This window comes from Zootoca vivipara, chromosome 8 (genome assembly GCF_965207765.1).
Source record: "Zootoca vivipara chromosome 8, rZooViv2.hap1.1, whole genome shotgun sequence".
Lineage (NCBI taxonomy): Eukaryota > Metazoa > Chordata > Lepidosauria > Squamata > Lacertidae > Zootoca > Zootoca vivipara.
This window is the reverse complement of record NC_142591.1, coordinates 15,591,427-15,606,648: the sequence shown is the minus strand read 5'-3', so window position 1 is coordinate 15,606,648 and position 15,222 is coordinate 15,591,427. Positions and strand designations below refer to the sequence as shown.

The 15,222-nt window shown below is 42.7% G+C and overlaps 1 protein-coding gene across 6 annotated transcripts in view; it reads right to left on the bottom strand.

The window, feature by feature from the left end:
- Nucleotides 1-10,982, bottom strand: part of LOC148684740 (uncharacterized) — a 36,498-nt gene extending 25,516 nt beyond the window's left edge. For 3 of the 6 annotated variants that reach the window (XR_015951331.1, XR_015951335.1, XR_015951332.1), the window contains exons 1-2: nt 10,556-10,965; nt 1,802-1,908 (exon numbers count right to left, since the gene is read on the bottom strand). Coding sequence is in view for 1 of the 6 variants with exons in the window: in XM_088675106.1 (XP_088531232.1) it covers nt 10,556-10,940 (385 nt within the window). In the remaining 5 variants the exon portion in view is untranslated. Of the gene's footprint in view, nt 1-1,801; nt 1,909-10,555 lie in introns of all 6 variants that reach the window. The other 3 variants (XR_015951334.1, XM_088675106.1, XR_015951333.1) reach the window with 2 other exon arrangements.
- Between the last annotated feature and the right edge of the window lie 4,240 nt (nt 10,983-15,222).

The following is a 15,222-nucleotide window of genomic DNA, read 5'->3' as shown; positions in this document are numbered from 1 at the left end:
TGCCTTTAAATATATGGTGTGTGTGAAGCCTTAACTTCTTTTAGGCTGCTGGCAGGAGAGTGTCTGAGAAATTTCTTCCTAGCCTTCATCTCTGTTGCAGCATTGCTCATTTGGCATGTTTTGCTTTGAACTAGGCATGAATTTAATCCCGATCTGCTGGGACGGGAAGTTCTCCAAGTGGTTCATTGTCAGGATGTTCCTTCTGACCTTGGCTGTGTTGTATAATCCTCCGCATCATCTTCAATGAGGTTTTTTAGGGTCTTTATTCTACAGAAACTACTTTTTTCAGCATTACTAAGACTCTCTTGCAAATCGCTCTGAAGCAGTCTGCTGTTCTACAGTCCATTTAAACTTCTTTCTTCAACTTTGAGAGGAATGGACATTCAATTTATAATTGTGGGGGGGGGATTCTTATCCTCTCGAACCAGTCACCAGGTTTTTTGGGGGGGGGCAGAGAAAGAAAGCAAAAGTAAAAAACAAAACAAAAAACCTGGTATATTCTAGATTTGTAATGCAGAAGATTATACATTTAACTCAGTGAGCAGGCTGGGACATTCTTTTTGTCAGAATAACCATGCTTTAAAACATCCCCTCTAATTCTCAACCTATCTTGGTTAGGTCAAAAAGTCTCTGAAGAATTCAAAGCAGACTCCTATGACTTTCCTGACATTTTCTAATTAAAGCTCCTGACTTCTGAAATGATTTTAGTATCATATCATTTATGAGCTATTCTCCACTGTGGTTCATTATTCGATGTGGCAAAAGAACACACTCTTTTCATTTTCCAATTTATCTAGACTAAACCCTTTTATAAGCCAGAGTAAAGTAGATGGCATGTGTATGAAACGAGATTTGGGGTGATGGTTTAAAACAATATATTTGGCATACCTTTACTTTTGATGCCTCAATATTTCATACAGGCTAACTGAAGAGGGAGCATTTTGATATTCATTAACTGCCACAGTAAAGAGACTTACTCTGATGTTGACATTTATTTACGTCTATTTAGTCAGTTATTTCTATATCTTGCGCTTCAGCCAAAAATGGTTGTTATGTTCGCAATCTAAAAAGACATGGCACAAAAGGAAAATGAATTGTAGAGAGGAGGAAATGAATAAATTTAGGTCCAGGTTCTAGTGACAAGATGGGATGGAAAAGCTCAAGGAAATAAGACACCAGAAGTTGTGTGTCTCTTAGTTGCATTGAGAGAGTGGCGTTTGGTCACTCCAGGGGGAGTGCTACTACTGAACCATACTGGAAAAAGTTTTGTTTTTATTGATTGCATTTTAATTTGACATTGTTCCATGATTTTATAATATGTTGCGAACTGCCCTGTGGCCACATGGGACTCAGCTATATGGCCACAAATATACATAGCTGCCAAGTTTTCCCTTTTCTCGCGAGGAAGCCTATTCAGCATAAGGGAAAATCCCTTTAAAAAAGGGATAACTTGGCAGCTATGCAAATATAACATTTTAAATGCATCATAGAAATGTGACACAAGATGGCGATGATGAGCTAATGGCAAATTCAATATATATTTTAATGCTTTTTTAAAGCATTTTCACAACACACACACACACACACACACACGTGTGTGTGTGTGTGTGTCAGCCTCTGTATGATGGAGTGCAGTGTAGAAATCTCATAAACAGATGAAATCTACACATTTATTAGTGTATGAACATTTTTTTTAAAAAAAAACCATCTAAGATTGTCTTCAGTGAACATGTTTCAAATAGGGCATCTGTTATTAAATAACCACTAAGAAATTTCATTTTAAAAATCCAGTGTAACTTACTGTTCATGAAGCAGAAGCTTTTCAACTTAATTATGGAAATTAAATATCTCTCTGCCTTACAGTAGGCATGTTTCTTTCCAAGCTTCCTTCAGATCAATTAATTCACTCTGTGCAAATAAATAAATAACACCACTGCAATAAAATAGGATTAAAACATCGGCTATAAATAAAGATGTCTTATTTGATTACCAAAAACCTAGGCTCAAGTTCTAATATACATGACAAGTATTCACTTCTCTTCTCTTTGGTTCTGTAGCTGTTTGCTGTACCTTCTGTCAAGTGCTAGTTATCTGTAAATAATTTTTTTTTTACAATCCCTGTAAATATATAGATATATAAATCAACAACCATTCCCCCTCCCCACGTTGTCATCTAGAACAGTAGTCTGTTTGACAAAATGCACACACACACTCAATTAATTTTCCAAAATGAGCAGCCCCTTTGGCCAAATTTCCCTTTCACACCAGTATACCCACCTGAGTTACTCACGTGAATAGCCTGCCTAATATAATGTCTTTGAGTCCCTTTTATTGTATTTATCCATGGGTCATTTCAACAAGACATTGACTAATAACAGCCTTATACCCAGTAGTGGCTGGAGAAGTAGAGTGGAAGGAAGAGAGACCAACAGGAGGAGGAACCAGAACTGGTGAATGGCAGAGCCAACTAATTCCATTTCTATTCCCATCCTCCTCCCTGCTGTGTTCTGCAAAAACAACACTGAGACTAAGACAGGTGAAGCTGAGAAGGACTGCCACCCCCCTGCACTGGGTGTAAGTCAGGAGGTGAGGACTCATTGAGAGCAGACTGTGCCCCATTTGCCCTAATAGCATAGCTGCCAAGTTATCCCTTTTTTAAAGGGATTTTCCCTTATGCTGAATAGGCTTCCTCGCGAGAAAAGGGAAAACTTGGCAGCTATGCCTAATAGACCAGCTACCATGGACTTAGGAAAAAATAGTGTGCACACTCAAAAGCACAATATTTGAGCCACCTCTTATTGAATACTTTTACACGGTACATTGGTGCAATCATCCTATACTACCTACAACAAGGTTATTTAAGTTCTCAAATAATGACAGCAGCGTGAGCTTGCTGTTTGCAAGAATGCCAGTGCCTGCTTCTGCTACAGTTTTACTACACAGGTTCAAATGCCTGAGTTCAAAATGCATATACACCCATGAAGGTATGCATTTAATGACTGGCGAAAATGGGCTCTGTTTCTATGGTGCCCAAAGGGGGAAACTACGATTTATTCCTTTCTAATTGCTGTGAAATATCTACCCTGAATGCCACACCAAATTTGAATGGTTCATTTTCTAGTCATCTTTTGAGGGGGATAACTGAATATTTTGGCTTGCTTCTGTGATTGTACTTCTCGGTTGTGATACCCAGAAAGTTTGAAAGAAGAACAAAGATTTAGAGAAAACTAACCTTTGGGTTGTGTTCCTTTATAATACATATGGCAAGTTCAGTTAATGCCATGCCCAAGAGTCCTTTTTGAACACACACACACACACACACACACACACACACACACACACAATCATTAAATCTGAGCAGCAAATACACATCTCATCTAGTGTTTGAATTCACTAGCAACATTTTTGTGCTTGTAGTGCAATTGAAAGGACTTCCTTATCAAGTCTGGAAGGGACTCTGAACTGGAATGCCACTTTTTTTTTTAAAGAGATCCTACCATATATTCCAGTACACACTGCAGAGCTGGACACTGCGCAATTGGGCATTTGGAGTCTGGCCATCTTAAACATAATAAATTCAAGCCTCCTCCCTCTCAAAAAATAGAATGATTCCTGCACAAAGGAAGCCCCCAAATATCTTCAAAATGAACCAGGATGTCCCCCATATGACAGGATATTTCTCTCTGGCACTAGTCAGTTACAACCCTGACTTCACTGCTTAGTCAAAAACACTGAAAAAACAGGAGCAGTCTAAGATCTTTTAAAAAACCCAAACCTTTAAAGTGTGTCTGCACATTTTGATTCATAACTCTCATTTTACAAGCGCTAGACACTTTTTATATAAATAAAATGAAAGCTTAGAGTTTGTCTCCTCTGCTGGCTTGGGGGTCCAGTACAGTAGTACCCCCGTATCCCTTTCTTGGCGGACCTGTGTTTAGTTGAAAACCATTACAGATTGAAATATGGGATGCCTCAAAGCCAAAATTAAACTCCCCTGGGGCCCTGCCTGTTATTCTCCAATATGAATTTTGATGGGATATGTGTGTGTGCAATGTGATAAACGTTTGACCTTCAGCATCAGCATTTGACAGCTGTCACACCACCTAGCATTAGATATACAGCCATCAGTATTTGACAAATATTTGACAGCTGACATTCAGAAGATCAAAACACTTGATGACAGCAGACAGAGCAATCAGTGTTCGGTGGTATGTGGCAAGTGAATTGCGCTTCAAGTTAGATATTTAATATTAATGTAATTAATTCATGAACAGCGCAATCCTCAAATCAGAAATGAACTTCATTGAGTTCAATTGGATCTACTCCCAGAGAACTGGGCACAGGGTTTTGGAGCTGGCAAGCCTGAGTGGATGAATGTTGATGTCAAATTTCAATCAAAAAAATCCAAATGCCTAATTTTGAGTTCAAATATTTTATTCCATACCATGGGAGGGAAAACATGAGTATATAAATAGGCAATCAGATAGGTAAAAAAGAAAAGAAAAAGGTAAAGGACCCCTGGACAGTTAAGTCCAGTCAAAGTCGACTATGGGGTTGCGGCGCCATCTCGCTTTCAGGCCGAAGGAGCTGGCGTTTGTCCACAGACAGCTTTCCAGCTCAAGTGGCCAGTATGACTAAACTGCTTCTGGCACAACGGAACACTGTGACGAAAGTCAGAGCGCAGGAAATGTTTACCTTCCTGACACAATGGTACCTATTTATCTACTTGCACTGGCATGCTTTCAAACTGCTAGATTGGCAGGAGCTGGGACAGAGCAGTGGGAGCTCACCCCATCGTGGGGATTCAAACCACTGACCTGAATGGCAAACCCAAGAGGCTCAGGGGTTTAGACCACAGCACCACCCGCATCCCAATCAGTTAGGATCAGTGCCGGATTTATGTATAGGCTAAGTAGGCTGAAGCCCAGGACCTCTAAATCTAGGGGGCCTCGCCAGCCCGTCTGCTTCCCAGTGGGCAGTCTCCCTCTCCCAAAATTGTAAACCCAAGACTTCATGCAAGGGCAGGGCAACTCAGGCCCAGCAACTATTAGACTCAGGGCTAGCCAGTGGGGTCCAATTTGAAGCGGTGGGGTGCAACTTGATTTTTTTTTTTTGGTAGGGCCCCAGTTTCACAGCCAAAGTCTGCAAAATCTTATAGATATAAATAAAATCCATCTAGATTGCCCTGGTGCATAAACAATCCAATAAAACTGTTTACAAATCTCAGTAGGAGATACAAATACAATACAGTGGTCCCTCGACTTATGAATTTAATCCATTCCGAATGCACATTCGTAGGTCGAAAAGTTTGTAAGTCTAAAAAGCGGTTTCCCATAGGAATGCATTGGAAACGGAAAAATCCATAAGTCGAGTAAACCGCATCTAAAATTTGTAAGTCAAGAAAACTCCATCTAAACTGCAATGGTTTTCCTTTTGAATGTCGGAAAAAAGTAAGCGTGCGGCCATTTTCCCCCATTCGTTACTCGAAATTTCGTAAGTCGAGTACTTCGTAAGTCAAGGGACCACTGTACAAATTTTGCTGCCAAATCAGCCAGGCTTATAACTTAAAACTTTGCTTTAGTTGAGATCATAGCAGCATAGCAGTAGGTTTAACTAGATGATGCTCAGGGTCCCTTCAAACTCTACAGCTCTATGATTCTGTGATGTGTCTGGTAGAGTAGACACAGTTGTCATAGTAATGGATTGCATTTGGTTTTAATACCCCCCCTTTTGTATTATAGTTGTATGTTTTATACTACATGTATTCTGAGATCACTCGTTTGATGAAGTTCTGTGTGTGACTGTCTGTGTGTGAAGAGATAGAAATAATTAAATCAGTAAGATCCATCCTGTTCTGAGACACAGCAGGAAAACTAGGCTGTGAAATGTTCAAGCCACAAAAATTCAGAACATAGCTAAAATATTTAAATTAAACTGACAACTTTGCATGCAGGTCAAACATCCTGAACTAGGACACCAAAATATGTATCATGCACACCGTACAAATAAAACATAGAGGTGAGAAGGAGTGTGTGTGTGTTTTAAAGCAAAATAATAGGTTAGACTAAAAGTGCACCATCTGCGTGGCACTGAGATCAAATTGCTGCAGCAATTTGAAGCTCATGTCATTATGTCAAGTGCAGTGATATGCTGAACAAATATTTGTATTGCCTTTATCTTTTTACAAATGCTACCCTAATAAGATCTGATGAACTATTCTTTACTCTCACAGCTGGGGGATATGCTGCACATTAACATTTCTCTCTCTCACTGAAGATAAAATAATCTCTTTCACCAGGATGGCTTAATTAATGAACCCTTTATTGTATTATCTTTTTTCCCTAATCATGAAGATTTGAGGTACACAAAGAGAGCTCTACAATTAATCTTAGTCTAGTATGGACAGTATTATTGAAGAAAGTGACGTGTCTGAGAGCTGGCTAAGGGACATGATGATGTAGATATGTCAATGTATCTAACTTTTTTGGAAATAACATCTATGAGGTTACTTGATTCAGTTTAGATCATGATCAGAAGAATTTAACCCTTCCCCTATACTATTTTCCCAATAAAATCACACCCTTGGAATGGGTGAATTTTGCGGGGTGGGCATACATGAACATACCTCTCCATGCTGGACTCCCGACCATCTGCTGCTATTTGCAAAAGGTACAATGATATGGAGATATATTCAGGCATCTCCATCATTGCATCTAGTTTGGTCCCAAGACCCTGAGCTGTGAATTTGGAAACACCTGGTTCAAATCTTTTTCCTGCAATAAACTCATTCAGTGGCCTTAGACAACCATTCTTTTCAGCCTCAGTTGCCTATTTGCAAAATGGTGATAATAACACTCAAATGCTTTTCAGGATTGTTGTAAGGATTGCTGAGATGTTGAGTCAAAATGTTTTTTCCCCTCCCCTTCCTGGCTGGGCACTCACTGTGTTTGGCAGCCTTTCTGCCAATGCATTTGTGACATATAGATATCTCCAGTGGTGTCATGGTGTGATCACTCAGTTAAGCTTTTTCTTCTTCTTTGACGATCACTAGTAGCTGAGTAAGATTGTCTTGTATAAACACAATTTTAACAATGGGTCACCAGTTGTCAGTGTTTATACTACATTGTGTGTGTGTGTGTGTGTGTGTGTGTGTGTGTGTTTGTGTGTGATGCAATGGGAGGCGGACATGTTTAAAATTGTTTTCCCCAAAATCACTTCTCATAAGGAAGAACAAATGGAAGAAACGTAATTGTGATTTTAATAGGCATGGTCAAGGCAGAGTTAAGTACTTTTAACAAGTCTGTTATTTCACTGGGAGAGAATGTAAACATGCTGCATTAATCTATAGAAATCAATGGTGTCGCATGTTGGCTCAGTCTTAAATAATACCAATACCAATAAGAATCTGTGCCATTTTGAAAAAGTTCATTAGTGTTTGCTCCCAAATAAAATGAGAAGGAAAGTGCTGAAGACTTTCTGTTGATTTCCCCCCTTTTAGGACAAACTGGAGTAGACTGATTTGTCATACAGATGTCTGATATTCAGCTACAAATTTAAAGATGACACATAATTCCTGCAAATGCAAGAGTTTTGCAATATATGTAAATATTGTGTTAACATTTATAGTTCCTAAATATTCATCAGGACACCTGCTTACATGTTGTCGTTTCTAGGTCGCAGGTTATTTTTGTTTTCCCCATTTCCGAAATAATTGACTTTTGAATGTGTGCACATAAGCATATGTCAGCTGTGCGAACTAATGCAAAAGCAAAGGGAAGCTCAAGTAACCAGAACCTAAAACACACTGCCATCACCCCAGAAAATATGAAATCTTACCGAAAGTTCTTATACTTCATTCTAATTCTATAGGTGTTTCCCCTGTAGAACCCACACATATGTGTCACCCAGTGGCGTAGCGTGGGTTGTCAGCACCTGGGGCAAGGCAAGTGATTTGCGCCCCCTAACCCGTGGATTTTAGCACTCGAGTCTCTTCCACTAGATTAGCCGCTGCTACCCCCCACCCCGATTGGCGCACGCTCCCCTCCCCAACCTGCCCCCCTTTGATTTGACCTTAAAAGCTGCCACTCAGAAACTAATCTTTTAACAAAAAAATAAAACCAGTGGGTTTACGTATGCCTAACTCTGCATCAAACTGGAATATAAGCATCATGGATCTAATTCAGAAAGCTTTTAGATGGTACAACTATAGGTGAAGACCAGCAGCACAGCGTCAGTTGTAGGCCACTGGGATCCCCACCAAAGCAAAGCAGGACACGCTGAGCCGCCTGCACAGCCATGCAGAGAGGAGCGCAGCTGGCCAATGCAACCCTTGGTGGTCAGAGAGGAGCATCGGGCCACACTGGGGGTGCCTGGTTCGCCCAGCCCTCCTGGCACCCGACACACTATGACCCTGGTGAAGACTATGATTATAAAGCTAAACACACTTCCTATAGTGCCCTATCTACCTCAGTGGTAATAATTCCACATGGTTATGTATTGATCTTTTACTCACTGTAAACTCCTGTACACAATTTGATACTCAAGTCATTGCATGGGGGTGAGGTGAGAAGAGAAAGCAAGTGAGCATTCATTTAAATGAACAGCACAGAAAATATGCTCATCAAATTTGCAGATGACACCAAACTGGGAGGGGTAGCCACGGAAGACAGAATTGGGAATCAAGAAGACCTTAACAGACTGGAGAACTTGGCCAAAACTAACAAAAGGATTTTCAATAGGGACAAATGTCAGGCTCTACACTTAGCCAGGAATAACTAGCTGCACAAATATAAAGATGAGAGACACCTGGCTTGCCAGCAGTACATGTGAAAAGGATCTAAGGGTTTTGGTATACCACAAGCTTCACACGAGTTAACAGTGTGATGCAGCAGCAGCAAACAAAAAACCAAAAAAAAACCTAATGCTATTATAAGCTACATCAGCAGAAATATAGTATCCCAATCAAGTAGTACCACTGTATTCTGCCTTGGACAGACCACACACATGGTGAACTGCAGTAGCATAGCAAGGCACTGCAACAACTTTGGCTAAGGTTTCGATGCCACTGGAGAACTTTGAAAACCTTGTAGCTCATTACTCTTGCCCACTGCAGATCACACTGCTGCCCATTGACAAATATCCTTTTAAATCTTTTTAGATAAGTGATGATAATTCACTGCCTCTGTTGCTACTATTATACACGTGTTCCAGCCCTGCAGGAAAACTGAGAGCAGGAGGTCCCTCCCTGCACAGCAGGTGCACTGCTAGGTACTTGAGAGCGTAGGTTATCATAGAATCATAGAGTTGGAAGAGACCACAAGGGCCATCCAGTCCAACCCCCTGCCAAACAGGAAACACCATCAAAGCATTCTTGACATATGCCTGTCAAGCCTCTGCTTAAACCTGCTTGAGAGCAGTACATGTGAAAAGGATCTAGGAGTCTTGGTAGACCACAAACTTGACATGAGTCAACAGTGTGATGCAGCAGCTAAAAAAACCAATGCAATTCTGGGCTGCATCAATAGGAGTATAGCATCTAGATCAAGGGAAGTAATAGTACCACTGTATTTTGCTCTGGTCAGACCTCACCTGGAATACTGTGTCCAGTTCTGGGCACCACAGTTCAAGAAGGATACTGATAAGCTGGAACGTGTCCAGAGGAGGGCAAGAAAAATGGTCAAAGGCCTGGAAACGATGCCTTATGAGGAACGGCTTAGGGAGTTGGGTATGTTTAGCCTGGAGAAGAGAAGGTTAAGGGGTGATATGATAGCCATGTTCAAATATATAAAAGGATGTCATATAGAAGAGGGTGAAAGGTTGTTTTCTGCTGCTCCAGAGAAGCGGACACAGAGCAATGGATTCAAGCTACAGGAAAGAAGATTCCTCCTAAACATTAGGAAGAACTTCCTGACAGTAAGAGCTGTTCAGCACTGGAATTTGCTGCCAAGGAGTGTGGTGGAGTCTCCTTCTTTGGAGGTCTTTAAGCGGAGGCTTGACAGCCATCTGTCAGAATGCTTTGATGGTGTTTCCTGCTTGGCAGGGGGTTGGACTGGATGACCCTTATGGTCTCTTTCAGCTCTATGATTCTAACCCCAAGGCAGCTGTTTTCAAAATATTTTTGTGCACCTACAAACCTTAGATTTCAGGTAGGTAGGTGTGTTGGTCTGACGTAGTCGAAAAAAAATAAAAAAAAATCCTTCCAGCAGCACCTTAAAGACCAACTAAGTTTTTTATTTTGGTATGAGCTTCTGGAAGGAATTTTTTTACTTAGATTTCAGCAAGGCAGCTCATAGCTCTCCTGTGGTGGTACAGCTCCCTGAGAATCAGATCGACATTAGTATTTATGATATCTTACAGTAAATAGTTTTTATAGTTGGTAGAAATGCATGTGCAAATTAACATAAAAACACCCTGTCATAGGAGAACAGCCACAGAAGAAAATATAAACTGTCTGGTTACAAGTAAAAACACAGAATACATTTTTTAAACCTTCTTGGCGTTCAGACTTTTTCTGTATGGCTCAGGAGCAGCTATGGAAGACGGAAGAAGTGCTCACTTTGAAGGCGAACTCTTCTTCTCCCATTCCCAGGAAAGTGGGGCGCTGGGCTCCCTTTTGCTCCTCCTGCCCCTTTGGGAGAGTCTCCTGCAGAGGGTCGGGAGCTACCAGGGAAGAGGAGCGCGATGCGGGGCCGGGAAGAGCTTCGCGCTCTGCTACTGGCCGGAGCCGAGGCGCACAGCTGGCGGGCGGGAGGCCGCGGAGCCGCCGCCGCCATGCACGCTAGGTCGTGCATTGCAGCCTCTGCGAGGACAAAGGCAGCCGAGCCGGCGCGCAGCTCCCGAAGGCCCTGGCGGGGAAGGGCGCTCCCTTGCCCCCGTCGCCCCCAAGGGAACCGGGATGGAGGCGCGCGCCAGGAAATGTCCTCTCGGGCACGGCGTGGCATGGCGTCGCTCTTCCTGTCGGCCGGCCTTCCCCTCCCTCGCCTGGGCGGAGACTTCTTTCCTGCCCCTTCTGATTGGAAGGGGCGACTATGCCCTCTCTGCGGACGCGGGAAGCGGCCCCAGGCAGCGCTGGGCAGCGGGCGCAGGGCAGCAACGGACAGCGAGCGCAGGGCGGCGGCGGGCCGGCGGGCCAAGCAGTGCCCCTCCAGATGTTGCGCCCGGGGCTGCATGTTGCGCCCGGGGCTGCATGTTGCGCCCGGGGCTGCTGCCCCCTCTTCCCCCCCCCCCGACGCTACGCCTCTGGTGTCACCTTCAGAAAGAAGTCAGCAGATGCTTGTAATACCTCCCACCTGGCCTTATGAGCTTTGATATTCTATTCAAAATCATTTTAGCTTCCCTTGAAAATTCTCCCATGTTCAGCCCAAGGAGAACCTCCTTCATTCATCTTGGGAAAATTCCTGCTGCAGAGTACGCAACAGAAGCAAGAAAGTGTTTCCATATTTCTCTGCACCATCACCCCAGTGCATTTTTTTTGGGGGGGTACTCAAGGGGACGCAGCACCAGCACCTGTTTTTCTAGAAGAAAAGCACTGCATCATTCAAATGAGACCTCTCAAGGGGCTGCCTGACTGATGTGTCAGCAGGCAGAAAAACAAGCAAACCTGCAATGGGAGGATCCCCATGTTTCTTCCTACACCCCCCACCCCCCATCTTCAAAAAGTTTCTCAAGCAGTTGCCTGCTAAATGCCCCAAGGGGTCACTAGGCAGCAAAATAGGTGATTTCCTCATGTCTTCCACCACCACAACACACATTTCTTGATAGTGTCTCAAGTAGCTGCCTGCTGCCTGCTCCATGTGATTGGCAGGCAGCAACACAAAACAAAGAGAGTAGCAAATCATAGAATCATAGAGTTGGAAGAGACCACAAGGGCCATCCAGCCCAACCCCCTGCCAAGCAGGAAACACAATGAAAGCATTCCTGACCAATGGCTGTCAAGCCTCTGCTTAAAGACCTCCAAAGAAGGAGACTCTACCACACCCCTTAGCAGCAAATTCCACTGTCGAACAGCTCTTACTGTCCTGAATGCATGAATCCAAGGACTAGGAAATAAGAAGAGTTTGGATTTGGATTTGATATCCCGCTTTATACTGAAGGAGTCTCAAAGTGGCTAACATTCTCCTTTCCCTTCCTCCCCCACAACAAACACTCTGTGAGATGAGTGGGGCTGAGAGACTTCAAAGAAGTGCGACTAGCCCAAGGTCACCCAGCAGCTGCATGTGGAGGAGTGGGGACATGAGGTTCACCAGATTACGAGTTTGCCACTCTTAACCACTACACCACACTGGCTCTACACCACACAGACAGAAGCTGGGAAAGTGCACTTGAGGGGAGAAGAAAACAGCAGCTCTTTAGGACCCCAGGGAACTACTCAATTCTCAATCACAGCTCTGACTTCACTTATTGACAAAAAGACACTGACTGATCGGAGCGGCCAGGCTTGCTCATTTCACAGAAATTGCTTAGAAGAATACCTACACATTTTGCTTCATAACTTGTTTACTAGGCGGGCTAAAGCAGGTGGGGGAACCTTTGGCCCTCCAGATGTTACCAAACTGCAGTTCATGCAGTAACCTTCTCTGTACTGTTCATCGCCTGTTTTTTGCTGTCCAAGCAGACTTCAAAAGCAGGTTTGTTGAGCTCCCCCACCAAACATGGCTGGCAGACCTGCATTCAGCATGGCGGATCACAGGTTCTTTAGGCTTGCCCTACAGAGATCAGTTTTTACACATGGCTAAACCCCTTCATTCAGTTGGGTGCATTAGCTTGTCTCACTATGAGCTTTCCTGGAAGACTGAAACAAAAGCCTTGCTGGGTAAAAGCTTTGCTTTTGGGGGGAGGGGACATAATATTGCACTGGAGTTGGATTTTTTTTCCCCAATTCATCTAACGCTTTTGAAGAGTGTTCCTATACATATTGAACAGCTAATAATATTTTGTTGTCTTCCCCTTGCAAGATGTTTGCATTTTATTTGTGTTATTTATCTAATATGTGACATGTCCTACTAATAAGAGTTTTAGCTGCATAAATATGAGCCACAACAGGCTTGAAAGTCTCTCTGTTGCACAAATTCTAAGTTACTACTTTAGGAAATACCAAAAGCCTTTTAATGGCCGCCATGAAACTTTCTTGGCTGCAAAATGGCATGAATAGTTTCATTTCAGCTACCAGCCCATTTATCTGCATCTGCAAACCCCATGTGCGGGGCTGCTAGCTTGACATTTGAACCGCTTTGTCAGTTAGAGGAAAACAAAGTCACAGTTATAAAATCAAAAACTCAAAGACAGCTGCTATGGTTATGTGCTTTCAAAAATGAAGAACAAGAAGACCTTGAGGGAAATGAGAGTACACATATAATTTCCTATACTTATCAAGCCATCAAAAGAAATTGTGCTGAATGAACTATATGCATGGTTCACTAAAGCACCAGTGCACCGTGTAAACAAAAAAGATAAGTTTTCTGTTGCTAAGGAAGCATTATGATAGAAGATAGACATAAAATTGCCAAGGGTCAATTTTTGTAGCTTCTCTCTAAATGAGACAGAGTCTATTGTGCTTATCTTTCAGGGATGTGATGTGAAACTCCCAGAGTGGGGGTGGGGACGTCACTTGTCTTATCAAAACACCTCATGTGTTCTGCCTAAGGAGAAACTCCATTTTTGATTCACATTTCATTGAATTTGAAATTATGGGACAATGTAAAGATTTGCTACAATCACCCTGAATAAATGATTCTAGTTATTTCAGAGTTCTTTTGGCTTCTCTTGAAGTTCCTCATCTCCACACACCCAAGGAGGACCCCTCATACTTGATTTTAGGTGAATTTTGGATGGGGTGACTAACTCTCATAGAATCATAGAGTTGGAAGAGACCACAAGGGCCATCCAGTCCAACCCCCTGCCAAGCAGGAAACACCATCAAAGCATTCTTGACATATGCCTGTCAAGCCTCTGCTTAAAGACCTCCAAAGAAGGAGACTCCACCACACTCCTTGGTAGCAAATTCCACTGCCGAACAGCTCTTACTGTCAGGAAGTTCTTCCTAATGTTTATTAGTTATCTCAGTGGATAACTAATTAATTTACACCTAAGCTTTATTCAAGCTTCTGTTTCTTTCAAGACTTTCACACTATCTGACGGATGCAGAACCCTGTGTGTGTTTCAACATACTTCTGCATCAACCAAAATGGTTCAATATGGTTCAAGAATCCAGTTCAACAGATTTTCAAACCAGACACCAACATAAAAAGGTATAGGGACAGAAGTAGCTTGCCAAGTGGGGCAGAGTCACCATGCTAGCTTCCCAACAGGTGGGTTGCTGCTGTTTACCAGTCGAGGAGGAGCAAAATGCAAACACATTAGCAGGAGTGTTGGCTTGGCCTCACTGGTGTGATGGCATCATAGCAACCTCCCCACTCCCCACTCCCCTCCTCCCAATAAGCAACAGCAACCCAGCTCCCAAGAAGCTAGCATAGCAGCTCAGCTGCACCCAGCAATTCATTTCCGATTCTGCACTGCCTTGCCTGTATTGATAATAGGGTGACAGCCAATTTAAGTCATTATGAGAACTGACCTATTGACATCAATTGACTTAATCCACTCTGAACATGACTCAGTTGTTGGCTATCACCCATAGACATTACAGTTCTACCTCAGTTGAATGTACACCTAAGCAATTCTTAAAATGGGGGTGGTCATTAGACCAAATTCAATACAGTGGTACCTTGCAAGACGAATGCCTCATGCAATGAAAAACTCGCAAGACGAAAGCGTCTTGCGATGTTTTCGGTACTTCGCAAGACAAAGTTTTCTATGGCCGCGCTTCGCAAGACGAAGGTTTTTGGAGTTTTTCCTTTTTCTTTTCTTTTCTTTCTTTCTTTCTTTTTCTTTTTTTGTCGCGGCAAACCGCGCTTCACAAGACGAAAATCTCGCTAGACGAAGCGATTCGCGGAATGAATTACTTTCATCTTGTGAGGCACCACTGTATATGTATCTATTTGTGTGTGTGTGTGTGTGTGTGTGTGTGTGTGTGTGTGTGTGTTCTTTGTTGTTTCCAAGGAAATAACAAGACACAAGACAGACAAAAACCAACATTTCAAAATATAAATCTACCCACAAATAATACCCCACCAGAAATAGCAAATAAAAACAAAACAAAACACCAGAGGATTAATTCCAACACATCCAAGTACCGCACAAAAATAATCAGCCAATGGTCTAAACCAG